This window comes from Sus scrofa, chromosome 16 (genome assembly GCF_000003025.6).
Source record: "Sus scrofa isolate TJ Tabasco breed Duroc chromosome 16, Sscrofa11.1, whole genome shotgun sequence".
Classification (NCBI taxonomy): domain Eukaryota; kingdom Metazoa; phylum Chordata; class Mammalia; order Artiodactyla; family Suidae; genus Sus; species Sus scrofa.
Genome location: NC_010458.4, coordinates 27,936,057 through 27,957,394, shown reverse-complemented (window position 1 = coordinate 27,957,394; position 21,338 = coordinate 27,936,057). Strand labels below are relative to the sequence as shown.

Here is a 21,338-nt window from a genome sequence, read left to right as displayed (position 1 = left end):
CCTTGAAGCCACGAGGGAAAATCCCGCCTCTAGTTTCCTTTGGATTGGTTGAAGCTGGGTTGGGGGACGGGCGCTGCCAGGCTACTCTGCCCTCCGCGATTGGCTGCTGGAGCCACTGTCCCACCTCCCAGAGACTCCCGGCGGTGCCGGAGTCGGGTGGGTCGGCCACTATAAAGCTGGTGGCAGAGGGGAAGCGCCGCGTACTCCCCATCCGTTGGTCGTTATTTTTCCACGGCCACCGCCGGGTCACATTTGGGTGAGTGTCCCGCGCGGAGAAGGAGACTTGGGCTGCTGAGGCCCCGTGGGCACGGTGAGGGCTCCGCGGAGTCGGTGTCCTTGACTAGGCCCGAAGGAGCTCTGGCTCCGTCCGGGTCAGGGCTGAGGCTAGACCCGGCCCGGGAGGATGGGGAGCCGTGAGCGGAGGATGGGGAGCCGTGCCAAGTTGCGGAGGCCCACCGCGGCAGGTCCTAGGAGGGACCGGGGCCCACTGATGTGGGCAGGCGAGTCGCAGAGGGTAGAGGGCGTTGAGGGCTAGGGTTCTGATGACAGTCATTCAGGAGCTGGAGGTGCCAGAGAAGTGGCTGTGACCGCCTTGAGAGGATGGGAGGGGGGCACATGAGGGGGACGAGAAAGGAGATGGGTTGCGGCGAGGCAGTGGTGGGGGGGGTGGTCCTGGAGACTTGGCTTAGGGTGGACACAGAAGCATGGGGAAGATCACACTTGGAGGCTTGTAGGTTGGCAGGGGGTGTGTCCTCCTGGCATATTTACCGGGAGGAAGTGAGCTGGGTAGCATTACTCCTTCTCTAGCTCAGGTGCGACAGGGCATCACAACAGTGATTTTACCTGGCTGAGCACTTTGGGCTTTTGACTGCTTCGGCCTGTGCCTGCTTCAAATATAGCAGATTGCCGTCTGCCACGTTCTCGCCTACGTATTTTTAATGCCCATTAAAAACAAATAGGTTTCCTTGATGTTTCTTGTCTCCCTCCTGCTAATGACTTCAGGACTAGCCTGACTTGATAAGAAGTAAGGGGGAGGCACCTACAGAGTGTTCACGCACAATAGGTTTTGACTTAAACCAAGGACATTTCAAAGCTCAGTATATGGAGTCTTTGAAAAATGTGTGTCCTGCCCTGACTGGTGGTAGAGAAAGGATTACTCTGACCCAGCCTGGAGGAAAGATGTGGACAACAGGTAAAGTGGGGCTGTCCCAGCTGGTCGTGTTTGCCCTAGGACCTTGGTTTTAGCGCATCACAGGCTTCTTTGCTCACCTCAACTGAAGCTCTCCGCTCCCCACTCCCCACTCCCCGTGCTCTTGCCAACGGGCTGCAGGATGATGTGTTCTGCCTGCTGCTAAGTAGCATTCGCTCTATTCCAGGGATGAATCATGAAAAACAATGGAAAAATAAATGACAAAATTAAGACAAATGGAAGTGCTTGTATAGTTAGCAGATTTTTCCTTCTGAGGTGGAGTTTGGACTTTTATTGCATAGATTTCTATTAGAAGGCAAATTGAAAGTCCTTAGCCTGTATCGGTGCCAAATGGTTCTTTGTAGCTTGAGACGTCTAGGCAGTTTGTGTTCTTTATTTTTAAAAGTTCAGTTATTTTTGTGTGGATAAGGAGAGCAGGATAATGGTGTATCTTATGGGAAAGGAGAAAGACTTTCTTTTCTGTGTCTAAACTTTGTTGGTCTAAGTTTGTAAATCTGCCCTTTAATCGGTTTCAGTTTAGTTTGGTTTAGTTAGTAATGCCAGTTCTCAAAAAGTATTTCCAGTGGGGAGAGTTAAATGGATATTGTGTTTGGGACCATAGAAGGCCACGTCATCTATTGGGCTAATTCTGGGCCTCATTTTTTATTTTTATATTTTTATTTTTCTTAAATATTCCTCTAAGATGCTTTTACATCTTGTTTCTCTTAACTGTGTGATTGATTTTGAGATTTTTTTTTTGGCGGGGGGCACACTCTCGGTATAAGGAGGTTTCCAGGCTAGGGGTCTAATCGGAGCTATAGCCACTGGCCTACGCCACAGCCACAGCAACGCAGGATCCTTAACCCACTGAGAGAGGCCAGTTATCAAACCCCCATCCTCATGGGTACTAGGGGTTCATTAACTGCTGAGACATGACAGGACCTCCTTGAGATTTTAGATAACTTTTCTCACAGGAAATGCAGAACCCTGATATTGATGTGATGTGTGTTTCCTGGGTACCTTAGCATTAGTTAAAACAGGAATCCAGTGGACTGAATGCCAGGAGATTCGTTGGGGTTGTGGATGGGACACTCAGTGGGTTATATATCATAATTGCTATTTAGATTCATTTGGAAACAAATATAGCATCTTATAATTTTATGTTGGGTTATCAAACCAAATATCACAGACGGGTATGGTATTTTTGTTTCTCAAGAAGGTCGTATAGGGAGTTCCCGTCATGGCACAGTAGTTAACGAATCCGACTAGGAACCATGAGGTTGCGGGTTTGATCCCTGCCCTTGCTCAGTGGGTTAATGATCTGGAGTTGCTGTGAGCTGTGGTGTAGGTTGCAGATGCAGCTTGGATCCCGAGTTGCTGTGGCTCTGGCATAGGCCAGCGGCTACAGCTCTGATTCGACCCCTAGCCTGGGAACCTCCATATGCAGTAGGAGCCACCCTAGAAAAAGCAAAAAGACAAAAAAGAAAAAAAAAAAAAAAAAAAAAAAGAAGGTGGTATAGATTAAAAACATGTTGCCCAATCTAGTGGGTGGGTATAGGACTCAATTTTTTTTTAAATTGTGGAGTCGTGAAAACTTTATAGATGGGCTCAATTCCTAAATAATCCATTCAACCAAATGCTTGGCTTGTGGTGATACCCACTTACTGTCTGTTAACTGGGTATAGTAAGAGCAGTAGAAGAGAAGCTAAGCTTTCAAAGCTGACAGCCTTCATCTTTGCAGAGTCTGTGGTTGGGGATGTGTGTGTGTGTGGGAATGATTTTACACAGATGTTCTCTTCAGGTTCCATTTGAACTTATATTTTTCAGGGAACAGTTGAAACTTAGACATTTGCTGTGAAAAGCAGCAGTAGAAAGCCAGTTTTCTTAAACTTTTGGATACGATTTGGTGCTGCAGCTCTTTTTTTTTTTTTTTTTTTTTAGGGCCCCACCCATGGCATATGGAAGTTCTCACGCTAGGGGTTGAATCTGAGCTGCAGCTGCCTGCCCATGGCCCCAACCACAGCAACGCGGGTTCCCAGCCGCCTCTGCGATGCACACACCACAGCTCAGGTTAACGCTGGATCTTTAACCCACTGAGCAAGGCCCGGATCAAACCCAGCCCCTCATCGATACTAGTCGGGTTCGTTACCTCTGAGCCACAAAGGGAACTCTGGTGCTGCAGTTTGTCTTAAAAGTGAGAATGAAAAGAACAAGGGAGTTCAAAAGAATCAAAATACAGCCCTTCTCCCATAAGGAGTCTAAGAATCCAATATGGTTACGAAGATTGTTTTCCATTGAGAATAGCATATGAAGTCATTGGTGTCAGTGTGAATGACATACCTGTAGGAGTGCAGGACTCTGATCAGAAAACCCTAGGAAGCCTTTCTGGAAGAGGGAGCTTAGAACAGAACCTTGAAATATGAGTAGAATCTCTGATAAGCAGACCAGTAACTCTGAGGGGAGGCAGGAATGTCCGTGTTTTTTCCTTAAGAGAACGAGGCTAGAGTTGGGCAAGGCTTTTCTTAGAGTTTTGCTTGCTTGCTCCTTAGGAGGAAACGTTTCCAGCTCATTTTCAATTAAAAAGGTTTCTCGGATTTCTCTCCTGTAATAGTGAAAAAGATCAGCAGTAACTGCTTAAGGTTTATCATGTACTAGAATGTGTACTGGATGAATTTCTCCCACTATTTATTGAATCAAGGCTGAGGAGAGAGGAGGAATTCAGAACACTGAACGAACTCCAGGAGAAAGTTGGTTGGGCTAGGCAGTCTCAACATTCGGTTTTTCAGCTCAGGAATCTCCAAATGTGCTTTATGGTAACCTGCCCAGCCCAGCTGTTTGTGATTCTCACTTGCTCTGAAAAGACCCCCGTCTGTTAGAAATAAGCTAATGACCTGCCTGAGACTTGGTCAGGATAGCGAACTCTTCAAGCAATTACAGAAGAGAATGGAAAGCCTAATCCTTTTCTGATTGATTCTGCCCCAAAGTGGCACGTATTGCCTCCATTTCCTTTCCTGAACTCTAGGCGTTTTTCCTGAGACCTTAAGTAGCGTGGAAGTTCTCTGTGAATCTTCTTTTTTTTGCTTCGCTTTCTTTTGTGCACTGGAGTTCTCTCCCTCTCTTTCCACCCCTCCTCCCTGCTCCCCCTTTCTCTGTGCCTTCCCACCTAACCTCCCTCCCCAATTTTAGATAATCAAAATTGAAAGAGGGAATTTTGGCAGTTCATGAGAAATTTCCTTGATGAAAATAGTGCCAAATACATATACATACATGGTTTCAGGAAGAAATATTACTAAGTTATTCAAATAGTCTCAACATTTAAGAGAAGAAGGAATCAAGTTTTTCCCACCAGTGAGAACTGGCCCTCACAGAATGTTTAATTTGTAGCTTACAAAAGCATAATTTGAGATAATCAACCACAAAAAAAGTTATTTTCTCAGCATATATACATCATCCTGTAATCAAAGAGATTTTTGAATATAGTAGTCTTATCTTTTTCCATAAAACTCAGGATTGATTTATGGCAGGGGAGTAAACCTAATGAAGTAAAAGGAATTAAATCTATAAGCTCTTAAATGATCTAATTGTGAAAAAGAAGTAAAGCTTTACCAAGTAGCATCTAAGAGTAGTCTCTAGTTAATCAGGCAAGGGCAGATGCTGTATTTGCCAACAATTAAATAGAGAGCAAAAGTAATTGTGCTTGAGTTAAACAGGCACTGTTGTCTCAAGTAACAGTCTTTCAGAACAGATAGACTGAGGAAAATGCTCCAAAGTCCCCTTCCATTTTGTCTCTACATAATATAAAAGATGATAAAGCATAAGGCTCCTTGGTCTTAATATCTAATACCTTTTTTTTTTTTTTTGTCTGTTGGACTTTTTAGGGCCGCACCTGTGGCAGATGGAGGTTCCCAGGCTAGGGGTCTAATCGGAGCTGTAGCCACCAGCCTACGCCAGAGCCACAGCAACACCAGATCTGAGCCACGTCTGCAACCTACACCACAGCTCACAGCAATGCCGGATCCTGAACCCACTGAGCAGGGCCAGGGATCGAACCCACAACCTCATGGTTCCTAGTCGGATTTGTTTCCACTGTGCCATGACAGGAACTCCAAAATACCTATTTTTTTAAACACAGGAACTAAGAGGAGAATCACTTTCTAAAAGGTTGATGTGGGTGAAAATGACCATGTTAAAAACTAGGACATAAGATTAAACACATGAAGATAATCAGGTCTTGCTAGAAAAATACGCATTTTGTTTGAAAATTTCTAAATATTAGGATAGTCAGTGTCTTGGTGCCTTATATTACAAAGCATTATTCACATATTTTATCTTCTCAGCTATCCTTCACAATGAACAGGGAGGGCAGGTATTAGCTCCATTTTACAGATGAGGAAATTAAAATTCAAAGGGGCACAAATTGTTGTTAAAGCCACAAGTTCCTAAGTGCAGAGCAAGCTCTGAATGTATGTCTCTACTCCAGAAATTTGTTAGCCTAATACAGCTTATTTATATTCCTTTCCTCAATTATTGAAAACCTTAATTTAGTAAAGAAGATTACAACTATCCTAGCATCAAACTCAGTTTAAAACATAAATCACTGATATGAACTACTTAGGGCAGTTCATTACCAAGACTGAACAAGACTGTAAAAGCTAATAAAATAAGGGGAAAAAAGCTTTATCAACTTTAGGTACCATTTTTTTCTAAGCAAAGTCAAATTCTGTTCTACATAATGTAATTGGACAAGGAAATGTTTATTTTAACTCACTTTGAATTGGAGTCATGATTTGAAATTGTGTGGTGATTTATGCCTTTTTAAAAGGTTCTTATTTGTAATTCCTAGTGCCTGGAGGAGGAAACAGAGTGACAGACCTGGAGACTGCAGTTCTTTATCCCTCACACAGGTATGTCATCTTGTCATGCTGCTAAAGGAAAGAGTCCCTCTCTATTGGAAGGGGGAAATTTAATTTTTATCCTGGGGCAAATAACCATTTGTGTGTGCCACACATTCTTAAAACCCATTACAGGGTTATACCTCATCTTTAAATATTAGTTAATGCCATAATGCTTCAGGAGATTATCTAATTTTGTATTGTTAGACTAATGTTTAAAAATCTAGAAGCTAATTTTTAAAATTATTGTGTACTCATAGGAGAAAAAAAGTCTAGATAATAAAATGTAACCATATAAAGTGCTTAATCAGAAACAATCACAGGTAAGCATGAGTGCCAATAGTGCTTTTTGAATTACAGCCTCAAAAAATACCCATCTGGTCTATGGATCAGTGTTCACAATTATGTGTGACTGGACAATAGTTACATGTGTTTGAACCAGTAATCTAATTATTTGTAGATATTGCTTTCTTCTATTAACATGGAGCTCCTCTCTTATGATTCTGCTTTTTTTATGCTTCAGTTTTATGATTCTTTGTGGTTTTTACTGATTTTAGATTAGAGAGCTAGTAGGATTTCATTTATTCAGGATTCAGCTTCTACCATGTGCCAAGCACTGGACTGCGTACTAAGGACACCCAGATGAACAAAGAACAGTTCTTGCTTTCAGAAGCTCCTTGTCTAGTGCAGGGAGGCTGACTTTAAATAATAGAGAAGAAACTTGGAATAGTTTTAACTAGCCTCTTACCAAAGGTCATATGTGTATTTTAGAAAGGTTAGCCTAGGACAGAGGAGAGATGGAGGCAGAGAGCTTAGGAGGCTGGCATCCCAATCCTAGGGACTGATGCCAAAATCCCTTGCTGACACAGCCAGGAGGAGCTAGGTCAGGGCTGCCCTCGCATCAGCATCCTTGGCTGATTTCTTTGCTTTTTTTCTCCTTTTCTTTTTCAGTTGTCTTTCACAGATTTAAAAAATTCACAGGGGATCATATTGGTCCCTTTTGTGTCCTAGGCAGGAAGCATTCAGAAATTGTTAATGAGGTTTCCATATTATCTTGCTTTGCCAACTCTGGAAATAGGACCTGGAACTCCTTTTGTCCACCAGAGGTGGTAAGCATTCACTTTAGAAGAGTAGACTGGAGTCTTCTGTTGGTACTTGCTGGAAGATAGCTTTGGAAGGTTTCCAGAGTTCTGTAGTAAAAATGTACTTTCTCCTTTTTTTTTTGGCTTTCCCCACAGCATGTGGAAGTTTCTGGGCCAGGGATCGAACCTGCACCATAGCAGTGACCTCCCAAGCCACTGTGGTGGCAACACTGGATCCTTATCCCTCTGTACCACATAAGAACGCTTCTCCTTTTTAAAGATGAAATCTTTTTTTTTTGGAAATACTGCATCTCCATTATCCTGCTTAGACCCTCAGTAAGGAATCCACTTTATATTGCAAATCAGGATATGTGCGAATAATTGATACAAAATTTTCATGAAAAAATTCTTATATTAACCATGTGTCATGCAATCTGATATTTTCTATTCTTTTCCTTTCTTTTCTTTTCTTTTTTTTTAAGGGCCACACCCATGCTATATGGAAATTCCCAGGCTAGGAGGTCTAGTGGGAGCCACAGCCACTGGCCTATACCACAGCCACAGCAACACCAGATCTGAGCTGGATCTTTGACCTACACTGCAGCTTGTATCAATGCTGGGTCCTTAACCCACTGAGTGGGCCAGGGATCAAACTTGCATCCTCATGGATACTAGTTGGGTTCTTAAGCCACTGAGCCACAATGGGAACTCCTCTATTCTTTTCTATTTTGTTTTTAAAAGGTGTTGTTTGCCATCCACCAAATTGATTCCAGAATTGGAAGAACACTGATCTGAATACGAATATGACCCTGTTATCGTTCAGAACTCTTTGGTGGCTTCTTCTTGTCTTCATGATGAAGTTGAAGCTTCCTAACATTAGCATACCAGAGCCTCTCTGACTTGACCCTTAACTAGTTCTCCTAACCTACTACTTGCCTGATATACTCATTGGGCTCACATTTCACTTCAGTAAATGAGTGTAACTTTTCGTAGTTCCTTGTGGTAGCCCTTTGTTCATACCGTCCATCCTGTGACATCTTCTACCACCACCTGCTTCTGCAGAGCTTTACTGATTACTCCTACTCATTCCTAAGAATCAAGTCAGGCACCAGTAACCAGTTCTCTTCGCACTCTTTCCCCTGGCTGGGTTATGTCGTTCTCCATAACAGAATGTGACCATCTCTGTTGTTTCTCTCTTGTTTATTATTTTTTGTAGCTTACTCTCCCACAAGATAGTGAATATTTGAAAGGGCAAGGATTATCTCCTATTAAACACATCCCAGATGTTTTGGCATGTGACACATTGTCATTGTTTGGATGAATGAAAAAGATTCTTGTATTTAGAAGGAAGATTTAACTGGTACCCCTTAAAATCTTTAACTTAGGGTTTTTTTTCTTTTTTTTTCTTTTTGTCTTTTTAGGGCCATACCTGTGGCGTATGAAGGTTCCCAGGCTAGGTGTCCAATTGGAGCTACAACTGCTGGCCTATGCCACAACCACAGCAATGCCATCATCTGAGCCATGTCTGCGACCTGTACCACCACTCACGGCATCCTGATCTTTAACCCACTGAGCAAGGCCAGGGATCCAATCCGTGTCCTCATTGATACTAATCAGATTCATTAACCACTGAGCAAAGATGGGAACTCCTAACTTAGGTTTTGTGATTATATTTCTAGGTGTTTATTTTTCAGATTTTAATATACTTATATCTTGATAACTTGTGGGCTAAAGGTAGATTCCATGATTTAAGGACAGCTTCTCTGCCTAAGGTATTTTCTCAGGATTTCAATGATCAACAATTTACTATGGCAATAGTCTATAATTTCATTATCCCTAATATGACACCTTAGTGTGCAGAGCGGGAGAGGACAAATGACCTAAGTACAGGATTTCCCTTTTGTTGGCAGCAGCAGTGGGAGTGAGGCTCTGGCTCTGGCTCAGCAGCATAGGTACTGGGACTGGGAGCTCCAGGAGCCTCAATGGGGGTCCCCCCTTTTGTTCCTCTAGCCAGGCCAACAAGTTTGTAGCCATATCCCTGTATTAAATTCTCCCCTCTTAGAAATATCTAAAATAATTTCTCTTTTTCTGATTGATACAGCCTCTAAAGAAATTGAGCTCTGATAGATTATGTGACTTGCCCATAGGCACAGAGCAAGTCTTGAGTGGCTAACACATTTTTTTGTTGTTGATGGTAAATTAATGTAGATAATACTGAAAGCTTATAGTGTGGCAGCAGTCCAACTTTTTTAGTGCCCCTTTTAAAAAAGAAGGGGTGGTTTTAAGATGTGTTGGCTAAGATGCCACACATATAACATGTGGACTACCAGTTTTTTTAATTTTTTTTTTTTTTTTTTCTGATTTAGAATCTAAGTGATATCTTGTGGCTTTGTGATCATTTATTGCCTATACACTAGCTGTAGAAAGTACAGAAAATATTGGTGTTTGACCCTGTTATGGGTCTAGGAGCTTGTCTTTGCTTAAAATTTCAACCATTTGGGTACTGAGTGAGGGGTTCATTGGATGGCTGGGATTGTGTCTTGTATAGATTGCCTTTGTGGACTTAAAAAAGCATGGCTTTTCTACTTACTAGGATTGTTTAGATCAATAAAGAATGCAATATTGTTTGATCTAACAGTCCCACAAAGTCAGTAGCTGTGAATAATAAATATACCTATGATAAATGAATGAATGACTTATTTAAACTTTTTGAGTGGCCAGGAATCGATCAGGTATTTGAATTCTGATTTGTGGATCATATTATTAAATTGTCAAGGTATTTTATAATTCTTCACAACACAGAAGACTCGATTTTTTTTTAATCTCTAATAATATTTCAAATCTAAACCTACATAGTTTTATTTAAAAGTGCAAGCCTTTCTAAAAGACAACTTAAAATAATACTCCATTCATACTATAATTGCTACTTTCACATATTAAAATTGACTACCCTAAGTAAAATATGCTAAACTTGGAAATTAAATTTATATTTTAGGTAATAATAAACTCTCGATGTTGTTTCTCAAGTTTGAATTTGACAGTCTGCAACCTATAATCTAAAACAGTGTTTTATTCTGTTTTTCTTTCTAAAGTTTTTTCACCATGCCTGGGTCACTTCCTTTGAACGCAGAAGCCTGCTGGCCAAAAGATGTGGGAATTGTTGCCCTTGAGATCTATTTTCCTTCTCAATATGTTGATCAAGCAGAGTTAGAAAAATACGACGGTGTAGCTGCTGGAAGGTATACTATTGGCTTGGGCCAGGCCAAGATGGGCTTCTGCACAGACAGAGAAGATATCAACTCTCTTTGCATGACTGTGGTCCAGAATCTTATGGAGAGAAATAGCCTTTCTTATGATTGCATTGGGCGGCTAGAAGTTGGAACAGAGACAATCATCGACAAATCAAAGTCAGTGAAGACTAATCTGATGCAGCTCTTTGAGGAGTCTGGGAATACAGATATAGAAGGAATAGACACAATTAATGCATGCTATGGAGGCACAGCTGCTGTCTTCAATGCTGTTAACTGGATTGAGTCCAGTTCTTGGGATGGTATGTTACATGTTATTCCAATGAAACTCTCCTTGAGGACGAATAGGCCCAAATGACCTTTTAATTAATGCTATATGCAAACTTTTACCAGTTGTGCTTGTTTGAACATGTTTAGAAAGATAGCTATGACTTTCAACTTGTCTGAATTATGAATTGGTTATCTTTATCATGTAAGACAAAATCATCTATTAAAATTTAGTCGAATATTTTTTTTTTCACCAAAGATTGGGAAAGGATATTCTGGAAAAATAGAACAGATGCAGTTTATATGTTCGATATTTAGAGTGCTGATCACCTTCTTGTATAGTAACAAAAACTATTTTTCAGGACGGTATGCCCTGGTAGTTGCAGGGGATATTGCTGTATATGCCGCTGGAAATGCTAGACCTACAGGTGGAGTTGGAGCCATTGCTCTGCTAATTGGGCCAAATGCTCCTTTAATTTTTGAACGAGGTGAGTGTTTGGGAAAGTGTTTTTTTATTTGCACAATATACTGAGGAATTTTAAAATAAAACAAAAGATAGTGCTTGGTATTGATTAAATGCAGGCATTACCTGCTAAGTGCTTTAGGTGTTAACATATTCACTCTTCATAGCAATTGTAGAAGGTAAGGGATGTCACCGCCATTTTAACAGAGGAGTAAAATGGGTTTAAGTAGGGTTTAAGTAATCACGAGAGAAGTAATTTGTTCATAGTTATACAGTCTCCCAGTTAGGTATATGAAAGTTGCATAAAAGTTGTATGTCAAGTGAGCCTTAGACCTATATATGGATATTATTTTGTTTCAATTATATGTTGGTTTCACCTTGTGATTTTTATTCTGCAAGTGGTGAGTTGACTAGATTTAAAGGAAGTTCCAGATAATGCAATACACTTACTAACATACATTAAGAAGCAGAAATACATGGGAGTTTCCTCTGTGGTGCAACGGGATCAGCAGTGTTTCTGGAGTGCTGGGTTGTGGGTTTGATCCCTGGCCCGGCAGAGTAGGATACGGATCCAGGGTTGCCACAGCTATGGCGTGGGTTGCAGCTGGGATTCGGATCTGATCCCTGGTCTGGGAACTCCATATGCCTTGGGGGCCAAGAAAGAAAAAAAAAAAGCAGCAGAAATACATGGATACCTTCCTTTTTGTTCTAATAGGACTTCGTGGGACACATATGCAGCATGCCTATGACTTTTACAAGCCTGATATGCTTTCTGAATATCCCATAGTAGATGGAAAACTGTCCATAGAATGCTATCTCAGTGCATTAGATCGCTGCTATTCTGTCTACCGCAAGAAGATCCATGCCCGGTGGCAAAAAGGTGGGCTTTATCTATTTTCCTTGGTTTTGGTAACTGTTGAGGGCAGTGTAATGTGCACACTGCTTCGTGGGCATCTTTCATTAGTGGGCTTTAACCATTTCTTCCTCACACACCAAATAGCATAGTTTTCCCACAGTTTCTGGGAATGTGTGGAAATTTAAGAGAACGAGTAAGCTTTGCAAATGAAGTATATCTGTAAAAACACTTGGGGTGACTTGCCTCCAGTAAGAAAATCAAAAACAGGGTAAAAGAAAGTAACTTGGATTTTGTTCATATTCTGAGAGAGGTATTTTCACAAAGTTTTAGTTTGCAGCTGTGATCCAGGGAAAACTCTAATGAAAAGAATTACCAAAGTGATCCCCCTCCCTACATGGTCTTATTGCACTTGACCTTGTGAATTCATACTTGCTTTTTTGGTGTCATCATCAATCTCTATTCTTAACCCTGAGAAAGTTCTTGAGGTACCAAAAAGGACAGGATTTAATGCTATTAAAACACACAGTATCATATAAAGTGTGCTTTTTCTATATGCCAACTTTGTGGAGATGGCGAGAGAGGGTTAAAAATAACATTCATTAACAGGTATTAGGAAACATACTGGTCTGGATAAGAAGCATGCCTGTGTATGTAAAACATCACACTGTTTAACAGCATTTAACAGTACAGTGATTTTCTAACTTTTTATTAGGACCAACAGTAAGAAGAATACTTTATGTTGTATGTGCAGTTAAACTGAAACTAAAATGTCATGAAATTTCCTGCCCATGCTGTGGATTATGCTATTTTTCTATTTTATTCTGTTTCATTTTAAAAAGTCCTTTTAATTTATTAAGATTAAAAAAAAATACTGACCCTGACCTACTAAATTGACACAACCCAACCCACCAATGGGTTGAGACACTTAAGTTTGAAAACCAGTAATGTAGTAGTGTATATTCTATGTCTGGATGTCTTTTTGATAAGCATTTTAAACCACAGAGAATATTTCATTATGCAGTGAATTTATGGTTGCTGCTTAAGGGTATAAAAACATCCCAGCACTGTTGTAAAATCAAACTTCTGAAGTTAGGGCTGTGAATGAATTTCATCATTTCTTTGGATTTCTTTTTCAGAGGGAAATGATAAAGATTTCACCTTGAATGATTTTGGTTTCATGGTTTTCCACTCACCCTATTGTAAACTGGTTCAGAAATCTCTAGCTCGGATGTTGCTGAATGACTTCCTTAATGACCAGAACAGAGATAAAAATAGTATTTATAGTGGCCTGGAGGCCTTTGGGTAAGAGGAGTTATGATTTTTTTCCTTCTATGTGAGAGTATTTTTTATATCTGTTAAATCACTATTTGTACAGAGAGGAAACTTTTTTTTTGTCTTCTCATCTTTTCAGGGCTGCACCTGCAGCATATGGAGGTTCCCAGGCTAGGGGTCCATTCGGAGCTGTAGCTGCTGGCCTACACCTCAGCCACAGCAACACAGGATCTGAGGCAGGTCTGCAATCTACACCACAGCTCACAGCAGCACTGGATCCTAACCCACTGAGTGATGCCACCGATTGAACCTGAGTCCTCATGGATGCTAGTCGGGTTTGTTAACCACTGAGCCGCTACAGGAACTCCAAGAGAGGAAAATTTTTAAGAATCAAAAGAAGTCATCTTGTCTAACCTATTTATGTCATCAGTGAAGAAGCTGAGTCCCAGAGAGGTGGTAGGTCCTCTTACCTACATGAATTTCATCATTTCTACTCAGCTTTTCTGATTTCCTCCTTTTTGATCTTTCCTGTTGTCACCATGAAAATATAGCCCCACAGGTATCTACAGTTATACCACAGCCTCTTGACTCTTCTTCTGCCTCTCCAGATCTCCTGTGCCCATATCCATCCTGCACACATGGACACCACTGAAGTCTGCTTTCACACCCTGTCCACATTTCCCCCACTTTTAGGGCTTCCTAGCATCTCTGTCTGTTCAGCTCGTACTGTTTCTCCTCTCTTGTGTCCCTTCTCCATCCGATAAAATTCTAGTCACTTTTTTAAGACTTGGCTCCTGTAATACCACGGCTTTTCTAACTAAATAGACAATATTGTGGACCTGAAATAGTATATTCAGTTTGGAGATGACAAATCTTTAGAAGGTTTTTAGCCCATTAAAATCAAGTTGTCTTAACTTGATTATAAAAAAAAACTTTAAGAAAAAGGCCCATATGTATACAGCTGTTTTATCTTCCCTAGCGATTAGCATGCTGCTCCTTGGCTTTTAATAAATGGGAAAATAGTCATACATCCTTATGATTAGAATATGAGTTAGGTCCACTAAGTAGTAGTATAAAAAATGTCATCTTTGAACACTGTAAGATTACCTTTGTTCTAAATCTTTCAGGGATGTTAAATTAGAAGATACCTACTTTGATAGAGACGTGGAAAAGGCATTTATGAAGGCTAGTTCAGAACTCTTTAATCAGAAAACAAAGGCATCTTTGCTTGTGTCAAATCAAAATGGAAACATGTACACATCTTCATTGTACGGCTGCCTTGCATCTGTTCTTGCACAGTAAGTATACATTTCAGCTGTCTCACTCCCCTTTGGGGTTGTTAGATTTCTAGGACCGATTCTGGTGTTGGGCATGTTGGTGGTAGGTTGCAGAATGATGTTTTATTTCCAGGCTCTCCAGCACATTGTCCATCGATGTGAAGAAGATATGGGATGAGGCTACACACATCATTCCAGAGTTTATAATTTCACACCAGCTTTCCCAGCTACTGTTCTCATGGTCTAATTATTCTTGACCTATAGCTGAACCACCAGTTGACAGAGTAACTCATTTTAGGGCATAGTAACTTTCAAAAACCCCATCATTCCCAAAGAGGTGCAGACTCTTTCAGTCTACTTACTGAAATGGGAAAGCTTCAGGTTAGCTTCTTAGGCCTAGGATGAATTTTATTCTAACTTGTGGTGTTCCATACATTGTAGTTGGATCAGGTAAACTTTTTAATAGCTTTTCCCCCTCCTATACAGGTACTCACCTCAGGAGCTGGCAGGAAAGAGAATTGGCATGTTCTCTTATGGTTCTGGTTTGGCTGCCACTCTGTACTCCCTCAAAGTTACACAAGATGCCACACCAGGTAAGTGCTGAGTCCTTCAACAAGAATTGAGGACCTACTGTGGGAAGGTTTTGATTTAGCAGGCTTTTCAAGTAAGTGCTCAAATCTGTCCTATAGATCATTATGACATTAATCTTCACTACTTCTTTCAACATACTCTCTAAAAATATGCCTTAACTAAGTAAAGGGCAGGATTATGTCTGAGTCAGGATATCTTCTCTCCTTACTTTTAAACTTTTTTTTTTAATTAATGATATAGTGTTTGACTTTTCCTTCTTTGGCAAGTAATTTTATTTTATCTTTTATCTCATTTTTTAAGCATATGTAGCCAGAGGATGTAGGAAAGGAAAGGGAAGTTTATTTAGTGTAGGCAGCCTTTTGATCTTCACACTAATGACTAATTCTGATCATATGAATGAATAATACCAAGTCCTTGGCCCAGGAACAAGGTGGCCAAAAAAGGAAAAAAAAAAAAAAAACAAACCCAAGTCATTTCTTGTTGGTTTGGTGGTTTTCTAAGTTATCAAATGTTTATAGGAATATGGTCTTAGCTGTATGTATTTAAGGACACTTATGTGCCTTCCCTGAGCAGAAAGGAGCAAAAATATGGAGAAAAACTGACAGAAGATGTGGCATTACTCTAAAATTGTATAATGGGTTGATTACAGACAAGTTATTTACAGTTCCAAATCCTACCTATCTCCTGACTTCTCTACTGGCTGATAATGAACAAATGTCTAGGCAGAGATCATGAGAAACTGTGCCAAATAGATAACACTATCTTTTAGCTAAACAATAGCCAGTAGTTCTAAAAGAAATGAAAAAAAAATTTTTTTTTCTGCTTGGCAACATTTTGTTCAGGCTTTGGGGCATGCTAGTTTTAGTCTTTTAATGTTGGAATTATTTGCTCTTTTAGGATCTGCTCTTGATAAAATAATAGCAAGTTTATGTGATCTAAAATCAAGGCTTGACTCAAGAACTTGTGTTGCACCAGATGTCTTTACTGAAAACATGAAGCTCCGAGAAGACACTCATCACTTGGGTAAAAATATTAAATTATTACTATACCTGCGAATGCCTATTGGAGAGCTCTAATAACATTAAACATGTTATGTATAAGATAAGGATGTCTTGGAGTTCCCGTCGTGGCTCAGTGAAAACAAATCTGACTAGCATCCATGAGATGCAGGTTCGATCTCTGGCCTCCCTTAGTGGGTTAAAGGATTTGGCATTGCTGAGAGTTGTGGTGTAGGACACAGATGCGGCTCAGATCTGGTTTTGCCGTGGCTGTGGTGTAGGGCGATGGCTACAGCTCCTGATTCGACCCCTAGCCTGGGAACCTCCTACAGGTGCAGTCCTAAAAAGATAAAAAAAAAAAAAGGATAAAAAATAAAAGATAGGACGTGCAGATACCTAGGCTATGTTCAGTACATATTTGATGTTGGTAACAGTTGGAGGGAAATGTGCAGCTTCTTATCTTTAGATTCATTACCAGATGAGTTGTATGTTCTAATTAATTTTTCACATTCTCTGCCTTTCCTTTAGTCAATTACATTCCCCAGAGTTCAATAGATTCACTTTTTGAAGGAACATGGTACCTAGTTCGAGTGGATGAAAAGCACAGAAGAACTTATGCTCGGCGCCCCTCCCGAAATGAGAGCACTTTGGATGAAGGAGTAGAACTTGTCCATTCAAGCACAGCCACCGAGGTAAATAAAGCTCATTGTCTTGGTCTTGGTCTTGGTCTTTGACAGTGTAAGAGGTTTCCATCCCCAGACCTCAGGGTTTAGGGCACCTAACTGAGATTTAGCAACTCAAGGGAATGTCAGTAAAGCAGGGCTCTGGGACTGAATTGGGCTATGCCATTTTCCACTTGTATAAAGTGCATTGGCACTTAAATTATTAGTGTTTTTAAAGTGCATTGTAAATACTTAGTTTTATTAACAATACCAAAATTTAAAGGAAGACTGATTTTTCTAGAAGGCTCATCTGTATGTCTTGGTGAGAGAAGAAGTAAGGCAGGGTGTTGAGCCCATCACATCTCATCTCAGGCCATTGTCCAATCTGTCTCCAGATTGTCAAGAAGGAACAGTAATAGCTATGATTTAAAATCTTATGTGCTAGAAACTTTTTATATTTTCTAATTTAATCCTTAGAAAAACCACCTTGAGGTAAATGACACTGTGCCCATTTCAGAGATGAGGCTGAAAGAAGTTAATGACTTGGCCAAGATCATACCCAGGCTTCAAACTGAGGACTTTAAAACCTTTAAGTTATTTATCTACTCATCACAAATTTACTGAATGCACAGTCTTGTTCCTTTAGGTAGTGAGTCATAAAACATACCACAAGTGTCCGAGTTGTAAATGTAGGATGTAACAAGTCAAATACTGGGTATGGAGGATCTCTGTGGCCTTCCTCTCTCTTGCTACTTGGATAATTGTATAATAAAGGTAAAGAATGGATATTTAATTCCCTCCATGAAAAGTTATATGGATAATATTTAGCATAAACCTCTCCAGAGTTCGCCATATCAGTTTTTCTATTAGAACTTTAATTAGCACTTTAAAAAAAAAAAAAAGAGGCAACAACTTTTTTCTTTTGATTTTAGCATATTCCAAGTCCTGCTAAGAAAGTGCCAAGACTCCCTGCAACAGCTGCAGAACCTGAAGTAGCTGTCATCAGTAATGGGGAGCATTAAGATACTTCTATGAGATGGAAGACTTCAGTGTGGGGTGGGATGGTGGGTATGAATGGGAACGGTTGGGGGAATGTGATGTCTGGGGACAATTTTAAAGAATTACATGTTGCTAAATTTTTATGTGACTGACATGGAGCCTAGAAAACTATCGTGTTCTTGGGAGACTCTTCTTTGCTCAGTTTGCTAACATGCTTCCTGTTGTGGTCTAGCCAATGCTTAATGTACTCGAAATGATGTTAAGGGCTCTGTAAAACTTTATACCTCTCTGGCCATTTGTATGCATGAAGCTTAGTTTTTAAATGTGGTGTGTGATGAATCGTGTGCTTCTGGTGAAGAAAGCAGAGGTACTAGTCTCCAATTTTAATTTTTTTAAACATGTAAGAATTTTGTACTTTGAACAAACAAGATTACTGCAAGTTCCTATGGTTTTTGAAACAAGTTTCTAGTTTAGGGATTGTGGTCTTAATGTGATATGTACAAACTCTGTTTGAAAATGGCAAGACAAACATACTCTTTTTCTAGAATTTATAATTCCTGAAGAAGGAGAAGAATTGGAACGGTAACACTGGTTCTAGAAACTGTTGCTGTAAATCCAGGCCAGCAGTGATGAGTTATTGTAATGATCTCTGTGAACAGAGAGATGCTAGCATCAAGCAGATGTCTGGTACAGCTATGGATGTAGCCCCAGGTCTGCTCCTGACTCAGTTCAAGGTAAATTTTGCTGAACAACATTGAGATATTATTGGAGCTGTGTATGAGAAAGTTTGTGGTTGCAATCCTTTGCACCTTATTTTGAAGAATAAATACAACTCTTTTTTTCTGGCTGTCTTTTAAAAATTTAAAACAAAAAGGAAGGATAGGGGCCAGGCATTATTAGGTTACTTCTGATGCTTCGGTGTTATAAATGCAACTTAAAGACTGACAACCTAAATTCATGTCCTAAGTATTCTTTTCCGTTTTTGTTTTTGTATTGTTCAATGACAATTAAAAGGTACAACCCAAGTTTTTACATAGTATGAGCAGCCAAAAAGTATTCCATTTCTCAAGGCCTGGAAGTAGATTTCCACCTTAAAAAAATAAATAAATAAAAACTATCACATGGGGTGAGTAGGAAGACTGGTTAGACAGTCTTGTAGTTCTTTTTGGTGCTGACCTATGACATGAGCCTTACAGATTGTAAACTAGAGATAGCTGGAACTAATGTACAGAACTAAATTTTTAAAACATTTGCCATTAAATTCTGTGAAGTTTCAGTTAACTTAAAATAAACTTACACACATATGAAATGTAATGTTTCAGACTGCAAGGTAATATGTAATGTAGTGTTTGTAAAATACTCTTTGTCTAATATTACTAGTGGTATTTCAATTTGTACAGTTATAATTTGTTAAAATGACTTCATTTTAACATCCCCTGATATAGATTAATAATATAAATTCAGATTTAAAGATTGATGGGGAAATGGTGCATGTAATACTTTTGCAAGTATTGGGAGTTCGGTATGTTTTGAAGAGAGTAATTTAACTTTTGAATGTCAGGAAATGGGTTTTCTCAAAGCCCATTGCCGGCAATGGGCAAGCCTAGTAGTACTGGCACAGAGCATTTAACTCTACACCTTATTAACAGTGAGGTGAATAACTTTGAATAAAGTTTTAGAGAATATTTCAGATATTTGAGTATTCTTCTTCCCTTTGAACTAAACAGTTTAGACAAAGAATCAGCTAATGTGCTATTTTAAAATATAGGTATTTGGAGTTCCCACTGTGTCTCAGTGGTTAACGAATCCAACTAGGAACCATGAGGTTTTGGGTTCGATCCCTGGCCTTGCTCAGTGGGTTAAGTATCCGGCGTTGCTGTGAGCTGTGGTGTAGGTCACAGACACGGCTCGGATCCTGAGTTGCTGTGGCTCTGGTGTAGGCTGGCAGCAACAGCTCCGATTAGACCCCTAGCCTGGGAACCTCCATATGCTGCGGGTGTGGCCCTAGCGAAGACAAAAAAATAAATAAATAAAATATAGGTATTTGTTTCATTCCAGTTCATTAATGCACTAACTCATTCATTCATTCATTCATTCTTCAACAAAAATTTGAAAAGCTGATATAAGCGGAGAACTCTGCTCAAGTCAGAAATAAAGATTTACAAAATATATGGTCTTGTCTTCAAGGAGCTATTTGCCTAGTATGAAGAAATTTATACTGATAATTTATTATTCTTATACTTCAAACAAAGAAATCAACTCCCACATTGGCTGGTAAGCATGTATAAATTTTTCCATAAATATTTATGAAGAGAGTTATTGCATTTTCCTAAAAACAACTTAAGATTAAGTTCACGATTAAGCACTAAAAACAAATTTATAGCCAATATAGAACTAACTGCCTACTACCAGCTAGAGGTTCCAGCCTAAGGGTCACAAGTTGTTAGTGCTCCCAGAGGTTTTATAGAGAGAATCTGCAGTGGCAGTAATGTTGGACTAGATAATCTCATTCCCTATCAATTTCTAGGATTGTATGAATTAGGAATTCAACCAGATTATTTTCTAGTACTGATTAGCTATTTTATCATGCTGTCATGTCTAGATTCAGTACTTAATAATACTTTCTTTTGTTTCCTGGGCCAATCTCCAATTTCTCTGAGTTATTTAAAAGATAAGGCCAATATTCTCTAATCCTGCAATTTCAGGAATTCTAGATCCTAATTCTGCAAATTCTAGGATCCTAATTAATATGGCTTTAAGAGTTCTATACTTCCCTTTCTCCTTTTTGGAATTTGTGCAATTAACTTTTTCCCCCCAGCTTCTGGGTTCTGTTTATTTCATAACAGTGATGAGTACATTTGAGATCAATACTACCAGAAATCAAGACATATGCAGACAGCTACTTTTGATCCTCCTATGACTTAATTGAAAAACTTCATTTCTTATCTTATATTTGAAATGTCCTGAAACACTGAAGTGGAAGCGGAGAGAGCAAGACATGTTGCAGGATCTTTAAACAATGTCAAGCTATATAATCTTAATATAGAAGTGAACACTTTCTCTAAAATTTCTAGTAACTACTCACTTAAATCATGCATTCCTGTTTTTTTCCTAACTGGTGGTGGAAGGAAATAGTTGACCTGTGATTCCACCCCTCCTCCCCCCAATTTATTATTACAAAGGTGGTACTGTGGTGCTGAAGATTATGAATACCAATCCCCAGGAAGTTTATATATCATTAGGGCTCTCTAGCTTATAATAATTTAAAAATGCCTCTCCATTTGCAATGCTTGGAAGTAAAAAACAAGAAAGTAACTTTTTTCTTATTTCATCATTGTGCAGGCATCTATAATAAAAAAATGAAAGTTTTTAACTAACTTTGCAAAAGCTTCTGTTTGCCTCCGGATCTTTTTTACATGCTATTAAACTAGCACCTGCAGCCCATCTTAGCAAAATCTTGTTCATCTTTAGGGTCTTAGTTCAGGATTTGCTTCCTCCCTGAAGGCTGCGTGGACTACCTTAGTAGTAGGCACTTTTCACCC

The 21,338-nt window shown here is 39.6% G+C and overlaps 1 protein-coding gene across 3 annotated transcripts; it reads left to right on the top strand.

The window, feature by feature from the left end:
- HMGCS1 (3-hydroxy-3-methylglutaryl-CoA synthase 1) lies at positions 134–21,170 on the top strand. Of its 3 annotated transcripts, none has more exons than XM_005657612.3 (11): positions 134–310; positions 6,033–6,093; positions 10,256–10,713; positions 11,041–11,166; positions 11,857–12,021; positions 13,134–13,299; positions 14,397–14,567; positions 15,033–15,139; positions 16,035–16,160; positions 16,664–16,827; positions 17,730–21,165. In XM_005657612.3, exons 3-11 carry the CDS (start codon positions 10,266–10,268, stop codon positions 17,817–17,819), a joined length of 1,563 nt encoding a protein of 520 aa, XP_005657669.2. In that variant the 5' UTR covers positions 134–310; positions 6,033–6,093; positions 10,256–10,265; the 3' UTR covers positions 17,820–21,165.